The sequence below is a fragment of the Microcebus murinus genome, chromosome 12, assembly GCF_040939455.1.
Source record: "Microcebus murinus isolate Inina chromosome 12, M.murinus_Inina_mat1.0, whole genome shotgun sequence".
NCBI lineage: Eukaryota > Metazoa > Chordata > Mammalia > Primates > Cheirogaleidae > Microcebus > Microcebus murinus.
Window position 1 is genome coordinate 86,789,620 of NC_134115.1, and position 18,840 is coordinate 86,808,459.

General features: G+C 44.3%; 1 protein-coding gene across 4 annotated transcripts in view; it reads left to right on the plus strand.

Annotated features, from left to right (window-relative positions):
* SLC25A25 (solute carrier family 25 member 25) overlaps nt 1-18,840 on the plus strand; it is a 36,263-nt gene that overhangs the window by 6,642 nt on the left and 10,781 nt on the right. Inside the window, exon 1 of one of the 4 annotated variants that reach the window (XM_012772053.3) lies at nt 11,215-12,366. The exons of 2 other annotated variants lie outside the window; for them this stretch is intronic. In XM_012772053.3, the coding sequence (XP_012627507.1) occupies nt 12,148-12,366 (219 nt within the window). In that variant the 5' untranslated portion in view covers nt 11,215-12,147. Of the gene's footprint in view, nt 1-11,214; nt 12,367-18,840 lie in introns of those variants that run through there. One more of the 4 variants, XM_012772054.3, reaches the window with a different exon arrangement.

Genomic DNA, 18,840 nt, shown 5'->3' on the forward strand with positions numbered 1-18,840 from the left:
AAAAGGGCGAGACTCTGTCTCAAAAAAAAAAAAAAAAAAAAAAAAAAAGTGGCCGGGCGCTGTGGCTCACGCCTGTAATCCTAGCTCTTGGGAGGCCGAGGCGGGCGGATTGCTCAAGGTCAGGAGTTCAAAACCAGCCTGAGCAAGAGTGAGACCCCGTCTCTACTATAAATAGAAAGAAATTAATTGGCCAACTGACATATATAAAAAAAAATTAGCCGGGCATGGTGGCGCATGCCTGTAGTCCCAGCTACCCGGGAGGCTGAGGCAGAAGGATCACTCGAGCCCAGGAGTTTGAGGTTGCTGTGAGCTAGGCTGACGCCACGGCACTCACTCTAGCCTGGGCAACAAAGCGAGACTCTGTCTCAAAAAAAAAAAAAAAAAAAAAGTTGTTGAAGTAATAGTCACTTTGTACATAAAGATGTCTTTGGCCCAGACGTTTCTCTGCACAGAAGTGGGCTTTCCTGGCCCATCTCATAAGCCACGATGAAGGGACTTTCCTCAAGTACGGAGTTGTCCTAGAAGTTGTGAAAATAGAAGCTTCCAGTAGAGCTTAGTTCCAAGCTTTGGAGATTCTCTCATGAACCAGCATTATTTTGCATACGTGGGATTGAAGCTCAGGTTGGGTTGGTTTAAGGCCAAGCCAGTACCAGAACCTGGGATTTGGACTCTGTTAAGCTCAACACCCACACGCCGCTTTCCTTCTGTGGCTGTAGACACTTCCCCTTAAAACTTTGCAGCGTTTATTTTCACAGTTTGACATTGACATAGCTGACATAACTCCACCTCAGCATCTTAAGGCTCCTGCTGGTACTTGGGAAGCAGTGACTAAAATCATAGGTACACTGTTCCTAAATATGTGATGTAAAAGACTCAACACAGTACCAGGAAAAAAAGTTGTCATCTTAAAGATGATGCATCTTCCTTTAAAGTAAAAAATGAAAACAGGTAGACTATAAGCTTCCTATCTGCTGTAAACTCTTGGCTGGGTTTTCCAGGAACCTTGAAAAAGACATGAGTCAGGGTTTACTTTCTGTGGGGTCAGTGGGGAAACTGGAGGCTGTGGTTGTCCCTGTCCCTGCTGGCGCTTGAAGCTTTCCACATTGTTCCATCAGCCCCTAGTGTATACCTTTCCTCCTATCCTCCTTCCTCTGCTAGAGTCTGATGTGACTTTTACCAAAACACAAAGAAAACTGCCTACATTGTGTGAGAAAACTCTCAAGAACCACTGAAACTCTGGTGGTGCAAAAACAAAGCAGCCAGAAGGTGATTTAGATCACCAAGATTAAGAACAAATTGTCTGCTAAATCCTTGCCTGTAGTTGTGACACAGTGGAATAGGTCTCTTGGTTGAAACCAGCTACGGTCCCCATCAACAACCTTGCCAGCCTTTTCTCCATCCCAGGTGCCTAAAACCCTGTTCTTCCTTTTGGTCAAGGCCTTTAGGCTGAGTTTGAGTCCCATAGTATGTTAGAACTGGAATGTTTTCAAGGTTTGTCCAGTTCAGCCCCCACATTTGTAGAACAGAGAGGTTAAAAACTTGTTCAGGGTCCTAGAAAGGCATTGTAGGGGGATCTTGGGAAGAAGGACATGGTTTCTGTAGCATCCCTTAGTGATGCATTTATGGACACAGTTAACATTTTTCCTTTTTTTCATTTACACATTGGGTGTATTCTTTTGTTTGCTAGATTCTCTTCTTCTCTAACCTATACAAGAAGGAAAAATAGGATCAGAGGGTAAATAGTTCTGCAGCTAAGGAATTCCTTTTCTGAGTTGTTTCGAAGAGCTGGCTTGGCTTAAACCAGTTATTTCTTACACATCATTCTCCCAGCTGCCCTCATGCCCTGAACAGCTGTGATGCATATCTGCTGAAAGCAGCCTGGGGTAGGTTTCACACCCTTAACTTCACTTCTCCTTGCAGTTCTTTGCACAATGCAAAGCAAGCAGCTGGTGAGAGTTAACTTTGCACCGATTCAGACGATCTCAGATGTAGAGTGCAGTCCTGAAATCAATTTTAAGAAACTGAAAACATTTAGTGTTGCTTTAATAATGAATCTGCTGGTTTGCCTTTTCATGGGTGAGAAGGAAAAGAGAGGGTGAAGATAAAGTGGCTGCAACAAGTAGGCTGAACGTGTACAGACTGCGTGGCTCCCACTGGTCAATGTTGGATTGCCTTAGAATTTTTTGATCATTTTAGGTGATTATGCACTATCCTCAATATGATATTCCCCTGTGCACCTTACTCTTGACACATATTTAATCTGAAGGAGGATCATGCTCTTACAAGAGCACAAAAAGAAATTATGCCATGTTTCTGTGCAGACTCTTGCTTCTGCAGAACTTTACCCATTTTTTGTTTTGTTTTTTTTGAGACAGTCTCACTCTGTTGCCTAGGCTAGAGTGCCATGACATCAGCTTAGTTCACAGCAACCTCAAACTCCTGGGCTCAAGCAATCCTCCTGCCTCAGCCTCTGGAGTAGCTGGGACTACAGGCATGTGCCACCATGCCCAGCTAATTTTTCCATATGTATGTATGTATGTATGTATTTTTTTTTTAGTTGTCCAGCTAATTTCCTTTTATTTTTAGTAGAGATGGGGGTCTCTCTGTTGCTCAGGCTGGTCTTGAACTCCTGAGTTCAAACGATCCTCCCGCCTTGGCCTCCCAGAGTGCTAGGATTACAAGCGTGAACCACCACACCGGGCCGAAATCTCAGGTGTTAACATCCTGTTAACATCTGTTAACATCTCAAAATCCTACACTTAGAGTTGGGTTAATTTTGGACACTTCTAGCTTTCTTTTAGAGGAAAGAAAAAGACATCTTTGTTAATAGGCGTTCATCTTGAACTTGGGACCTCGATGGGGATTGGCTTTTCAATAGGAGTAGACAGAAGTCATCTAAGAGACTGTTTTCTCTGTGCTAGATTTCTCTTTCTCTTCCACAGTTTCAGGAGTTTTCTTCAGGGAGTTTTTGCCAGAGCTAAATTTTCAGTTTTACTTCCTAAAATGGAAATAGATTAGGAATTTCACCTTTCCCATCGCTGTAGTTTTGTCATCTTCAGTACCTTAGTTTCATTTGTGCCAACTGAGGCAAGTTCCTGGCTTCATTTCATCCATGTAATTGTGGGCTGAGTCATGGGCAGGAAGGTATTTAATGGTCCTGCCTTAAAGCCTGAAACTTGGGCCGCCAATAGGGTGGCCAGGACAGCACATCAGAGCTGAGCATTTCAATTAGCTGGTTGATTCATTTCAGTGGAGACTGACATTCTTCACCTGTTACAGTTGTGCCTCTGAAATAGCAAGTTGTTACCATTTGTCAGTATATAAAAGAGATTCTTCAAACTTTTGCCTCCTGTACCACCCTAAAAGAAATTTTAAAACAGCTTAGCCCTTTGCACATTTTGTACATTTGTTTTAAATGTTTTTGTTTGTTGGTTTTGGTTTCAGTTCAAACCTTAGAGCTGCAGATCTGGCTCATTCAATTTATGGAAAAGACTCTCCATATGATCTAATTGGCCAAGACAGTCCTCATTATCAGTCAGCCAGCCTGGCTTTCTTTCAAATAAGATTTTAGGGTTTTTTTTGTTTTTTTTTGAGACAGTCTCACTTTGTTGCCCAGGCTAGAGTGAGTGCCGTGGCCTCAGCCTAGCTCACAGCAACCTCAAACTCCTGGGCTCAAGCCATCCTGCTGCCTCAGCCTCCCGAGTAGCTGGGACTACAGGCATGCGCCACCATGCCCAGCTAATTTTTTCTATATATATTATTTGGCCAATTAATTTCTTTCTATTTTATAGTAGAGACGGGGTCTCGCTGTTGCTCAGGCTGGTTTCGAACTCCTGACCTCGAGCAATCCGCCCGCCTTGGCCTCCCAGAGTGCTAGGATTACAGGCGTGAGCCACTGCGCCTGGTCTTGTGTACAAGTTTTTACTAAAGAGCAAATTATATCAAGGAAAATTCAGAGCTCAAATGGTCAACCTGCCACTACAGAGTTAAAACGTTGAGTCATTTTAAAACGTTGAGTTGTATACCATAAACTCATTGTTTATGGTATACAAAATAACCTGTGTTTGTAAGATTTTTGATAAATGAGGTCCTCCTGCCCTCACAAGAACCCTGCAGCTGGATGGGGCCACAACCCAGGAGTGGACCCAGTGGGAGGGAGGATGGTCACATGCAGCCCACTGCAGCCCCTTGATGCACCCACACAGCAAGGGAGAAGGAACACCTGCCACTTCCACCATCTTGGCACCATGGGAGAGGCTGGGGGTTGCCACCCGAACTAATTCTTCAATCCCACACCCATTAGGTTATGACTCTGTTGGGAGTGGTCTCTCCTTACACAGCAGGGAGCTCATTTTGGCCAAAGGGCACCCATAGCCAGGGCAAGGCAATTAGCACGAATCCTTTACAGCCGGTTAATAAAGCAAACTAAAACCTTTGTGGTTCTGCTGGCTACACCAGCCAAGGATCCTTTGAGACAGTCAAAAGGAAAGGCCACCCTTGGGTCCGGTATAATCATGTGCTTTTTGGGAAAAAAAGGACATTGGAAAGAACCCTGCCCCCAAATTGCAAATCATTCCAGGTAACAAGAAATCATCAGGAAATTAAATGGTTCCTTCAAGTCCAGGACTCAGACAACAAAGGAGGGGCCCCTCCCTCACTAGTAACCACAACCCAAATATCCCTAGAGAAGCCTCGGGTGGGCTCCGTGCCTCTCTACTGAAGCCCCACGTGCAAATTGATAGTAGTGATTCTATCGGTGCCAAGCTGCATGGGCAGAAGCTGTCTGGAGGAGGGACCCCCCTCAACCTTACTGCTGTGGTCCAGTCCCTGGCACCAGCTGCACATGGCACTCTGCAAGCTAGGTAGCAGTGAGGCAGCCGTCGGCAGGCAGCGAACTCCCTGCTGCGGGCCCAGGGGACAGATCTAGGCAGGCAATGGCACCAGGAGCTGTTCCAAAAGTGACAGAAACTCACCTCTGAGGGCACTGCTAAGCTCCTGCTGGATGGGTACCAGGGCCTGGTGAAGCATGCAGGAGACTGCCATTGTAGAACAGTTCGATTTAAAGTTCAGGCCTCAACAGACCTGCACATCATTACAGCGTTGGCAAGAAGAAAGCTACCACAAGTGAGTAAGGCCATATAGGCTGATGGGACCCCAGGACGTACAAGGAGAATTTCATTCTCCATAGCAGTGAGTATGGATACATTCAGGATCTACATGCCACTAATGATGTTGTACAAATGACTATGAGTGATACTCAGTTGCATTTGAGTGGCAGGATCCTGGGACTGGGATGGCCTTGCAATGCTGCTGAACTATATTGGGGTCTTTCAAAGGGCTCTCCTACCCTGTTTGATGGGAGCTTAGCAGGGGACTTGTGGAACCTGCAATTGACAAATTTGCAAACAGCAGGTTAATATACACACTGGAAGTGTGATGCCTTGATGGATTTGGTGGGACCTCACTTTAGAGGACCCTGTTTATAACTAACTGTTTATGTGCTTGCTGCAGTCCAAGGACAGAAAGGCGACCTGCTACCCCTAGAGCCCAACATATGGGATCCACCCTTTTTAATGATGGGCAGCTTCACTCAGCTGCCTAAGCTTGTATTGGTAGCTACCTGTTCAGGCTGAGTAGAGGCTTGTCCTACTCAAAGGAGAGAAGGAGCATCTGAGGTTACAGAATCCTTCTGAACAAACTCACTCCAAGAAGGGCTCCTACCAGGAGCTGACAGGGCATTGGCTGAGTTCCTGCACACATACAGGGACAGGCCTCGGAGGGCAACAGGATGATGGGCATCAACAGTCCAGAAAGAAGCCATGCAAATGGAGAACAACATGCTGGTGATGAAGGCTGTGGACAGACAGCTTGACAGCTCAGGGTATCACTGTGATTGGCTACTCCAGAGGTCCCACTGGGGGGATCTTTGCTTCTCCACTGCACAATGTCCTGTGATTGCCCGTAAACCACTTCTTCGAGTGGACCCTTATTGGGAATCTGGTGAACTATTCACCAAGAAATTGGACACAGGGGACTCAGTGGTCCTGTAGGTCATCAAAATGTTCATGGGCTCCTTTCCTCTGTACAGAGCTATAGTGGACCCTCCTTTGTAGCGGAGGTAACCCAACAAGTAAACAAAGCCTTACATCTAAAATAGAAATTGCATATATCCTAGAATCGATACAGGAAACCCATCTAAAGTGAGATAGGGTGTAGGGTGTTGCCGCTTGTCCTCCTGGATGAGGGTAGCTCTTTAGAAGCAGGCTTAAGTTAAGCCCCTAAAAAAATAGTTTATTAGAGACCCTTCCTAACGCCCCAAAGTAAGTCTGGTAATATAACCACAAGTTTTAAAAAAATAGAATAAAGCAATGTGTCACATGAGTGAGTCAGGTGCTACCCACTGTACATGAGATTGCCTCTTTCAGGCCCTGCCCCAGTTGGAAGCAGAGAAGTGAACGGAACCCTATGAGGTGCCTCTGACAACTCACACCTCGTCAAAATTGTCAGACGTGAAACCGTGGGTCCTTCATACTAAAGTAGAGGGGTGTATCCCCCAGTGGAGGGGCCAGCCTTCAGGCAATATAAATAAAGTGAGAAAAAGGAAAAAATGAAAATGTTGTTACTTTTGCCAATCTTACTTTGGTTATTTGTTTTGCCTATAGGGTAGAGGGACACTCCTTAGTGAGGAGTTCCCTGGGCCTCTTCTTTTGATCTGTCATGCTGCCGGGTGTGTTATCCTAAACCTCGTTTGGTGCAGGTATTTCTGTATATAATTTCTGAATGCAGAAGCCGCTCTCTTGTATCACCTACAGGGTAAAACTATCAGCCCTGCTCCCAGAGGTCCCACGTTTCTTTTCTTTTTTTCTTTTTTCTTTTTTTAATTTTAATTTATATTTTATTATTAATTTTTTTTAAACCCCAGGTGGCACATATAGTAGTATCCATGTTTCTTTTCTAACCCAGCCCTTTATCAGACTTTGTGTGCAAGGTGACAGTCCATTTCACCTTGTCCTCACGGTTGGGGTTACTGCTTATGCCCTTTTCTACCACCCCAATTCAACAGGAAGTAGCTTGATGACTACGTTGTCCCTCCTCACATAGATGCGGAAGGGTAAAATTTACAGCAGGGAATATGTAACAGAGAAAATGGCCTAAAAAGGGGTGAAAATGTTTTCTGTGTCTTCAAAACCCCCTCACCCTTTTCGAAAACTAAAACATGCATCCCTGCCTCAGGCCAGTGGTCAGGAGGGGCAGGGGAATGTCCTTTGTTCTCTGTGCCACAGGAGATGGCTCAAGGGAATTGTCTGGGCAGAGGTCAAGAGATTTTCTTAGCCAAAGATGGGATGAATCAGAACCTTTAAAAGCTCTGTATTGGGGGGGTGGGGGAGGCAACACACAACCTAAACATTTGTACCCCCATATTATGCTGAAATAAATAAAATAAAAAACCCTCTGTACTTCTGCTCAGAAGCAGGACATTGGTACTTTAAGAGGGGAGTCTGCCAACCCCCTCATTTGACAGCAAATTAATAAACTCTTTCCTCCAAAAAAAAAAAAAGTGCTAGTAGCCTTCCCTCTGACAACATCTCTTCTGAATGTTAATAATAATTCTAAGGCAGGTAGTTAAGCAGGTAGACAATGAAACTTGGAGATTGCCTGGAGTTGGTTGGTCTTGGGAGCTTTCTCTGCATCATTGTCATAAGACTCCCTCAGGAATCTCCAGTTGTCCTGTGTGGTTCTCCTGGGCTTTATACCCTGCTAGGCAGTTCTTCAGGGTAATTTGCAATAAGTGACATGCCAGTCATTTGACTCACTACCTCCATCTAGAGGCCCATTTCATTAAAAGAATGGACAGCTTCTGCAGGTGAATCCTTGTCTTAACCAGGTTTTGTTGAAGTTAATAAGCTCCAATTACAGGAAGGTTACACTTGCCAGCCCTGTGTCTAGTTATGGGTGGTCCCTCATACCAAGAAAGCTAGCTGTGATTGGAGTTGTATAATAGTAATTGGCATGTAACCCAAGGAAACCAGTGGTCTACCAGATACTGTTGGTTTAGGTGATGCTGTGGTATGAGGAAAGAGATGTACTGTGTTAACCCATGAGGAAATGGCAGACATGAAAAAAAATTTTTAATAGAAATATTAGCAAGGTATTCATTTCCATTGATCCCTGTCTTAGAGGTTCGAGACAGGGGAAATTTTAGGATAAATAAGGTATAGTCTCTAATCTCACTTCATTTATTATTTTCTTTCTTCTGCTTGGTTAGGGTTCATTTCTTTTCTGATTTCTTAAGGTGGAAGCTGAAGTCACTGATTTGAGACCTTTCTTTGCTAATATAGGTATTTCCTTTTAACTATGGCTTTGGCTGTATCCTACAAATTTTAATATGTTGTGGTTTCTCACCAATCAAAATACTTTCTAATTTTTCTTTTGATTTCTTCTTTGACGCATGAGGCATTTAGAATTGTGTTCTTTATTTTTTTTCTTTTTTTTTCCTGTGTCATGATTCAGGAAAGAATTGTATTATTTAAATGTTTACAAATACTTAGGTATTTTCCATATATATATATATATATATATATATTTTTTTTTTTTTTTTTTTTTTTTTTTTTTAAAGAGATTGGATCTATGGGCCAGGCTCAGTGGCTCACACCTGTAATCCTAGCACTTTGGGAGGACAAGGTGGAAGGATTGCTTGAGGCCAGGGGTTCAAGACCAGCCTGAGCAAAAGTGAGACCCTGTCTCTGCAAAAAATAAAAAAATTAGCTGGGTGTGGTACACACACTCGGGAGGCTGAGGCAGGAGAATCCCTTGAGCCCAGGAATGTGAGGTTGCAGTGAGCTGTGATGACGCTACTACACTCTGGCCTAGACAACACAGCGAGACCCTGTCTCCAAAAAAAGAGAGAGAGAGACCAGGTCTCCCTGTGTTTCCTAGGCTGGACTCGAACTCCTGGGCATTAATTTCTTTTCTTTTCTTTTTTTTTTTTGAGACAGAGTCTCACTTTGTTGCTCAGGCTAGAGCGAGTGCCGTGGCGTTAGCCTAGCTCACAGCAACCTCAAATTCCTGGGCTCAAGCAATCCTCCTGCCTCAGCCTCCCGAGTAGCTGGGACTACAGGCATGCGCCACCATGCCTGGCTAATTTTTTCCATATAAGTTGGCCAATTAATTTATTTCTATTTATAGTAGAGACGGGGTCTCACTCTTGCTCAGGCTGGTCTCAAACTCCTGGCTCAAAGGATCCGCCCACCTCGGCCTCCCAGAGTGCTAGGATTACAGGTGTGAGCCACCGCACCAGGCCTCTACTTTGTCTTAACATAGCTGCTCCAGTTTTCTTTTGATTATTTAAATATGGTATATCTTTTTCTGTCCTTTTACTTTGAATTTATTCATGTCTTTATATTTAAAGTGTGTTTCTTGTATGTAATATATAGCTGAATCTTGCTTTTTTATCCAGTCTGACAGTCTCTACCTTTTATTGATAATTGGGATGTTTAGACCATTCACATGTACTGTTGTTGATGTGATTAGGTTTAAATCTGCCATCTATTTGTTTTCTGTGTGTCCCATCTGTTCTTTGCTCACTTTCCCTCTCTTTCTGCCCTTCTTTTTACATCAATTTAGTACTATTCATAATTCCATTTTATTCCCCATTGTTGGCTTATTAGCTATAACTCTCTTTAATGATTGCTTTAGGAATTATAGGACACATTTTTAGCTTTATCACAGCCTACCTCAACAGTTATTATTCCACTTCACATATAGTTTAAGAATTTTGGCCAGGCATGGTGGCTCACACCTGCAATCCCAGCACTTTGGAGGCCAAGGTGGTAGGATTGCTTGAGGCCAAGAGTTTGAGTTTGCAGTGAGCTATGATGACATCATTGTACTCTAGCCAGGACAACAGAGCAAGATCTTGTCTCAGGAAAAAAAAAAAGAATCTTAAACAGTGTACCCAGCTTCTGATACATTTTACTATTTTATATAATTTTACATATAATTATATATAATATACAATTTAATAAAATTAAAAAATATTTTAAAAGTCACTTATCTTTTTAAAAGATATCTAAATAACAAGAAAAAATTCCTTTATTTACTCACATAGTTACCATTTCTGGTGTTCTTCATTCCTTTCTGTAGATGCAGATTTTTATCTGGTATCCTTTTCCTTGTACCTGAAGGACTCCCTTCAGCATTTCTTGTAATGCAAATCTGATCTACTAGTGATACATACTCTCAGCTTTTGTATGTCTGTTAAAGTCTTTAATTGTTTTTTTGTTTGTTTTATTTGAGTCAGTCTTACTCTGTTGCTCGGGCTAGAGTACTGTGGCTTCAGCCTAGCTCACAGCAACCTCAAACTCCTGGGCTCAAGCAATCCTCCTGCCTCAGTCTCCCTAGTAGCTGGGACTACAGGCACGTGCCACCATGCCCAGCTATTTTTTCTATATATATATATTTTTAGTTGTCCAGCTAATTTCTTTCTATTTTTAGTAGAGACGGGGTCTCACTCTTGCTCAGGCTGGTCTCAAACTCCTGACCTGGAGGTATCCTCCTGCCTCAGCCTCCCAGAGTGCTAGGATTACAGGCCTGAGCCACTGCATCCGGACCCTTTCTCCAATTTTATGTAACTTTCCAAAGGTGTTCTTCATGAATAAAAGCTTAGAAATAAGTGGCAGCATAGTATCTTCTTTCTTCACCTTGTTTTTGCTTTTTGTTTTTTCATTTAACGGGTTATTTCATAATAGTACTTGCACTCTAAGAGTTGCCTTATTCTTTTTAACAGTTGCATAGGGTTCCATTGTATGGGTGCACCATAATTTATGCACCCTTTCCCCTTTCAAAGACTTTAAGTTGTGTTTAAACTTGTGTGGTATTATAAACAAGGCTACAAAAGCTATTTTCATTGTGTGTATTAATATATACATTTCCCACATGGGTCACTCTGTCTACAGGATTAATTCCCAAATGCAGAAATATGTCAAAGCGTTTGTACTTTTGAAATGTAGGGAGCTGTGATTAAATTGCTTTTCAGAGAGATTGCAGTGACTTATGTCCCCACAGCAGGGTATGAAGGTGAATGTTTCCCCATATTCTCTCCAGGAGTTTACTAAACTTTTTATGTGCTTGTATTTTTTAAATAGTGGTTATAAACACTGTATCAAAGGGTCACCTTTGTGAGGGATGACAGTAGTTGCACTGCATTTGTTTGCTAGTAAACTTAGAAATAGTGAACAAAGATTAATTCCTTTTTATTTATGATCATTTACTCAGTTCAGTCTACAGACTTAACCTACGTATGCCTGGTCCTAGGGGTAGAAAGGTCTGTGACTTGGTCCCTTCCTCCAGGCAGCTTGTTATATGGAGGGAGATAAGAGATAACTACGTTATGGTATGTGTTCTGGTGGAGATGGAGAAAATCGTATAATAGAACAAGGAAAAGTGTTGCTAGAATGCTCTTAGGAAGTGTTGCCAAGGACTGTTGATTATGTTGAACTTGATGGTGAATGCAGTTCCGGAAGCAGCCCAGGTGGAGAGTAGGAAGTTGCTCCTGCTAATGATCCAGCTCAGGGTGGATGCTGTTAGCCCAGCCTCATCACTTCCCTGCAGAATTACCAGGCTTCATGCAGGAAATCAGCAGCCTGTGATTGGAGGGCTGGTGTGTGATGGGATAATGAACTTGGTAGTGTCGGCAGAGGTGATTGGCCAGGCCCTGCTGCAGTGAGAATGCAGACTGGATGCTCGGGTCCTTGGCTTGCATGATAAGCGAGGACAGCTGAATAATTGCGAGCTCGAAGTTGCTTCTGCCTCCGTGAGAGGTCTGCGTGGCTGTCGCTTTTTCCTTTTTTAAAAAGAAAGCCAAACATTTGATCACCGTTACCTGCAGAAGTGAGTTTTTATTGAAGAAGCTCCAGCTGCTTTCTCCTTATTGCCAGCTTCCCGGCAAGGCTCCCTCAGAGTGAGCTACTTCTCAGGCCAGGCACGACAGCAGTGCTGGCCAATCTGAAAAAGCAGGAGACAGCCCTTGCATGCAGAGAGCTTCCAGCCTAGTCTTCCAGGCAGCTGTGTAGCCAGAGAGCCTTGGTATTGTGGTCACATTCCTCAAAAGTGAACAGTCACCATCGGCAGCGTTTGGAGGAAGCTGTGATGTTGCAGATGCTGTGGCATTTTCTGGCTAGCTTTTTCCCTAGGGCCGGGTGCCAAGACTCCACAGAGGGGAACCATCATGAAGTCAGAGGCACCCCAGCCCCTGCTCGGGGAGACCAGGTATCAAGCTTTCTGGTGAAACAGGATGGAAGGGCTGAGGCCACGGAAAAGAGACCCACCATTTTGCTGGTGGTTGGACCTGCAGAGCAGTTTCCTAAGGTAATGGCAGCTTCAAGAAAAACTCCTAGTTTAAGGGCTGATCTGGGATCGATTTTCTGGAATAAAACGGATATGGGGAGGAAAGGAGGACTTAAAATCAATTTTGGTACTGGGGAGAAGTGTTACGCAATGAAGAAGCCCACAAAATTCAGTCCAGAATCTTTCCATGGCCACTGTAAAAGCTACATTACCCATTATGATCACCCAATGTGGCTATTGAGGGAAAGAAGGTTGAATTCAAAAGATTTGCCTTAGCATTTGTCACAGAAAGCCATTTGAAGGTAAGGGACAAACTATTAAAGTGTTTCTTAGCTTAACTGAACAGTGCAAGGAGGACAGCCAGAAGGGCAGAGCGTGCACCTAGAAAGTTGAACCCAATTGCCTGGACCTGGAGGTGGGGTCTTGGCATCTGGAAGGTCACTCCCCTTGCCTCAGTACAACCATCTTACCTTTGGGTCCAGAAGGAAGGGTGAAGGGGTGGAGCTGAGTCCCAGGAGAGGCTAGAGTCTCAAGGCACAGAGGCTGGCACCCCTCTGGGGATGACCACAGCCACTACGAGTCTGCCACGTATGGGGCCTTTAATCCTTGCAAGCCCTTTGGTCCCTCTAAGTGTGGGTTATCACATCAGGTCTTAAGGAGAGCCAAGGTGAGTGGAGTGCTCCCATTTCCTAGATGAGGAACCTGAGATGCAGACAAGTTAAATACCTTGCCCAGGGTTAAATGATTAAAGAGAGGTAGAGCTGAGATTTAACCCCCAAATCTCCTGCCTGAGCAAGAGTGAGACCCTGTCTCTACTAAAAATAGAAAAAATTAGCTGGGCATGGTGGCGCACGCCTATAGTCCCAGCTACTCGGGAGGCTGAGGCACAAGGATCACTTGAGCCCAGGAGTTTGAGGTTGCAGTGAACTACAGTGATGCCATGGCACTGCACTCTACCTGGGGTGTGAGAGCAAGACTCTGTCTCAAAAAAAAAAAAAAAGAAAAGCCCAAATCTGTCTGGAACCTGTGCAAGGGTGCAGTCCTTTGACTAAATTCAAATTTTATGGAACAAATATGTTCTGGTCGCACACGGAGATCTGGAGGGCCACATGTGGCCCCGACGCCGTAGATTCCCCACCCCTGCCAGAGCCCTCAGAATTAGAAGGAAATTGCCATTTGGCTGAGATTTCTCCTGCCTATAGCAGGAGTGACCTTGTTCACCTCCTAAGCTTTGGCTATTTTCAATCTTTTCTCTTTACTCTGGATAAAAATGAGTCAGAAAGGAAGGAGATTCTGCCCTGTGTTTGGCATATCATAGGTACCCCAAAAATGTTTGTTGAGTTGAATTGCTACGTTTAAGAAATGTTCATTTTGTCTTTGCTAATAGGGACTTTTGATGTAATAACACCTTTTGCAGTAGTGTAGGCATTGAGAGAATCCTTAGTCTGTTATAAGCCCTTTCTGGGAGTCAGGGTCTCATGGAGTCTTTGTTATGCCTGAGATTTTCATATTTAATGCGCAACGAGGGGGTGTCACTTTCTGCCTTTTGCTCATTTTAGACAAGATCGGAAATGGCGGTGGCGCTAGCTTTTGTGAGGAACTTTTATCTACACACCTGCTTGCCCTATGGCCTGAATTGGCTGGCTGCCTTTGAAAGTTACCTATTTTTGACTTTAATAATTAACTGCTCCATTTCCCAGTGTCCTATGCACCCCTTGCCAGCCCTGCCCCAAGGGGTTGCCTCAAGGCAGGACTTTCTGTTCTGAACAGCTTAGTCCCTGGCCTGCAGAAGCAAGGGATCCACACCTTTTACTGGCTCCGTTCAAGGGAATGGATCAGCTTCCTGGTTGGGGAGAGCAGCTGGTTTGGTCGAAGCAAGGTAGAAAGCACATCTGGGCAGCACAGACTCAGCAGGTGAACCAAGAATTGGAATGGTAGAAGCACTGGTGCAGCAGACATCCTTTGCCTGGCCTCATGATTTCTGCTGGGAAGAGGCCTCCAGGATGTTGTGAAAACATGTTAGAGAAGTTCACTTTGGTTCCCAGGCTCTTCAGTGTCCCAGAAGCACTACTGTGTTTTGTTCTCACTTCCCCTGTTCAAATATGTCTGCTAGTGAGTCAGGTTCCTGCAAGCTTTTATTCTAGGAGCTGGTCCAGTTTTTCCCTTTATCTTTGTCTTGCAGTTAATCTGCAGTTGGAGAAGAAAGCCATGCTCTGGAGTGGGAGGTGCCCTCAGCGGCATTCATGCTTTCAAATCCTGGGGGATAGAAAATTTTGCTCATTGTGTGTGTAATTGCCAAGTATAGGCAGGCAGGTTTCATTGGAAACCAGCTACACTGGGCTGTCATGGCAACCCGAGCATCAAATGACACTGTGGCCACTGCCACCAATGAGGTTTGAGAGCCCTAAGGGTGGGTGGGGCTTGAACACCGGATGCTGGTGAGGCTTCTCATATTAATATTTCTGGCTTGGTCTGAGTCATTGCAGAGGAGTGGGGAGAAACTTCGTGACCTAATGGTACGCTCCCAAAGGCACTGCACCTGCCCTGCTCTTACTCATGCTATTCCGCCCCTTACAGGAAGCTTCTGCCTGCTTTTGGCAGGTAACAGACTGGTAGAACAAGGAAAGCTTGTGGTGGCATTGGAGATTTGCCGTGAGAAGATGCTCAGGAGAGGGCCTGGTACTTTACAGACTAAATGAAATCTGATGCCACTAAGTCCTAAGGGATCTAGTATTGCTGTCATTGTCTCCAAATACTAGTCATAGAAGTGGACATCGGAGAAGAGGAAACAGATAGATCTGTGTCACGAAGCTAGAATAAGTTAAAAAGAGCAGAGTCGAATCATACACAATGCGGCATATTATGCCCAGATCTTGGAGAGCCAAGAAAGCCGGAGTGAAACGTCAGGAATGAAACACGAGGCCTGCTTTCATTCTTCCTTATTGTATTTTTCACATGGGCATTCAGAAGCTGTGGCACAAAGACAGTTTTTTGTTGTTTGTTGTCTAAGACTCAACTCGCTTAAGTTACACCTCTCCCACACACCTGCCACCTCCCAATATAAAGCTGTAATCCTTAGTATCAGGCTTACTGGCATTCTTGGGAACTGAATTCTAAAATCTCCTTTTGGCAGTGTTGCTTTGCGGTGCTGTTCTGAGTGGATGTTGTAAAAAGAGGGTCAGCCCTGCAGGCTTTGGAACTTGGCAAAATCAAGTCATCTCTCTAGGCCTGTTTGTTCAACTCAGAGATCAAGGGATGACCCCAGAGCCCCTCTGGACGCCATAGTCTACAATTCCAGAAATTATAGCAATGGCCCTGGGTGCTAGACACCTAGAGATTGACTCATTTGGGAAGAATTCTCAGTTTTGTGAAAATGGAGTTCTGGTGGCTGGGCACAGTGGCTCTCGCCTGTAATCCTAGCACTCTGGGAGGTTGAGGCAGGAGGATTGCTTAAGCTTAGGAATTCGAGACCAGCCTAAGCAAGTTCAGGACCCCATCTCTACTAAAAATAGAAAAATTAGGCTGGTGTGGTGGTGCCTGCCTGTAGTCCCAGCTACTTGGGAGGCTGAGGCAGGAGAATCATTTGAGCCCAGGAGTTTGAGGTTCCAGAGAGTTGTGATGATCCCACCGTACTCTAGCCAGGGGTACAGAGCTAGACTCTGTCTCCAGGAAAAAAAAAAAAAGAAAAGAAAGAAAGAAAGAAAATGGAGTTCTGAATTACCTATGAAACTCAATGGGATGGGTGGTTTAAATAAATAACCAAACACCAACTTAAATTTATCCAATGAAGACATTCTGTGGGACCCAATCACAGCAGCAAAATAAAAATAATTTGAACCCCTTAAGATTAATGTTGGAACTGATGTTAGCATTGTAAAATAATGTCGTGACAAGCACATGCAGAACACTTCAAAGAACAGCAATACTCTGGATCTGTGAAGAGCTTTATTATAATCAAGGAGATTCCATTCTTTTTTTCTAAAAACACCTGTTCCTATTTGATAATCTTTAATAATTTCTCCTTAAAATATAGGGTATAAGTTTCATTTTGGCATTGTTTTCAAGCCTCTTCTCAGATTTGTTTCATAAATACATTATACAACTCAATGTTACAGTTATATTTACCAAAATTATTTGAAAAATATGCTTTTATTAGGAAACAAAATCCCTAATTGAATAATCAGCCAAAATATTTGCTATTTTGAATTAGAATGACTACAGTCATCACTAAAATGAGATGCTTCAATAGATCTGTGTTATTTTAGTTTCAGTGGCAACCATGAATAATTTAACAAAGGAAAGCCAGCATTTTAAATTCTTTTCTTTATAAATATGAGCCTCCTTTAAAATATATCTTGTTCAGTTGGATGATATGCCCTGATAACTCTATCTGCAGTTGCTCAGAAAAACAGGCCTTCATCGAGCATGGTCATGTTTGCGTTCCTTAGGCTTTGAGGCCAGCTGTGACAATTCCTAATTTGGAAGCTGCTCGTAAAACACCTTCTGTAGGCCAGGCGACGCCTGTAATCCTAGCACTCTGGGACACCAAGGCGGGCGGATTGCTCAAGGTCAGTAGTTCGAAACCAGCCTGAGCGAGACCCGTCTCTACTAAAAATAGAAAGAAACTAATTGACCAACTAAAAATATATATATACAAAAAATTAGCCAGGCATGGTGGCGCATGCCTGTAGTCCCAGCTGCTCGGGAGGCTGAGGCAGAAGGATTGCTTGAGCCCAGGAGTTTGAGGTTGCTGTGAGCTAGGCTGATGCCGTGGCACTCACTCTAGCCTGAGCAACAAAGTGAGACTCTGTCTCAAAAAAATAAAATAAATAAATAAATAAACACCTTCTGTAATCAAAGCAAGAGGTTAGTTCCAGGCAAAGAGGTCCAAAGGTTTGTAGCAACAGCCTTCTGCCTTCAAGGACCCCAATAGTAGAGATAAGATGTGTGTTAAAATAGCTCCAAAGCAGAACATTCTGGATTGGGCAGCTTAGGAGACAGCTGAGTATCTTGGATTTAGCGGAGGCTGAGCAGGGCCTGCTTGGGTAATCCGGAGCCGCCCCAGCAGACCTGCCTCCAGTGTTGTCCAAGACCTGCTTTTACAGACACATCATCAAATTTTTTAGAAGGGCCAAAATGTCATATCACTTGTTATAATTCCTGTTCCATAATGTTGTACATAAGCTTCAACCCTTTTAACATCCTCTTTACGAGGTAACAAAAGGCTTTTTAGTGAATTAAGAAGTCCTTCTAGGTGGATCATGCCTCTAATCCTAGCACTCTGGGAGGCCGAGGCGGGTGGATTGTTTGAGCTCAGGAGTTCCAGACCTCGTCTCTACTAAAAATAGAAAGAAATTAGCTGGACAACTAAAAATATGTAGAAAAATTAGCCAGGCATGGTGGCGCATGCCTGTAGTCCCAACTACTCAGGAGGCTGACGCAGAAGGATCTCTTGAGCCCAGGAGTTTGAGGTTGCTGTGAGCTAGGCTGACGCCATAGCACTCTAGCCTGGGTAGCAGATTGAGATTCTGTCTGAAAGAAAAAAAGTCCTTGTAATTTTGCTGATCCCCAAATGATAACCACCCATTTTTATCCCTCCTGGGAGTGTGAAGATTTAGTCTATATTAGGAAGAGGCGCTGTGGAAGGAACGAGGTGACGTGGTCTCTTCCTCCGCAGCACGGATCTGTGGGGAAGGAATGAGGCAGAGAACGCAGGCGGCCTGCACAGGATCTCCTAGTAATGTTCACGTCTTTCTAGGACCTGAGATTTGCTCTTGTCCACACCTAACAGGGCTATTCTAGAGCTGCAGTGCCCCATAGAGGTTTCTGTGATCGTGGAAATGCTCAGTGACCATGTGTGGCCATAGAGCACTTGCAAAGTGGCCACACCACTGAGGAACTGAGTTTGTAATTTCATTTCCTTTTAATTAATTTACATTTTAAAAGTTTGTTTTAAACAGCAAAGTTCTAGGCCAGGAAGCTATGACTAAACTGAGCTCTCAAGTGGATGTGGGCATTGAAGACTGTGGGTCTTAGGTGAGGCCTCTGCAGACCCCAGATTGATGCCTCTCCTGAGTCCCCCAGCACAGAGACCTTTAGCCTCTACTGTGTCGTCTTCCCACCCTGTCATATCAGCTCCTGGGCGTTTCTGGACCCCCAGGTGAAGACTGCAGGGGAATGAGTTGGTTCCTAGGTGCTTACGTGGCAGAGTGGCCCGGGAGAGGTTTCAAAGCACTAAGTACATGTGGGTTGTGGAGGGCTGGGGGTTCCCCAGAGCAGGAGCAGCCAGGACCATGCCTAGAAAGCCATGTGTGGCCAGGACAGCAGTCTGCACCCCCAGCTCCCCTCCTGGGCCCAAGGTAGGGTCCTCTTTCCAGGATAACTGGACCTGGCTCCTGTCCTCAGCCTGTCTTCAGTGGGCACTGGTTCAGTCTCTCTCCATCCACTGATTTTTCCGTTGGGAATGATTTACTAAGGGGGGAAAACCGTTGTATT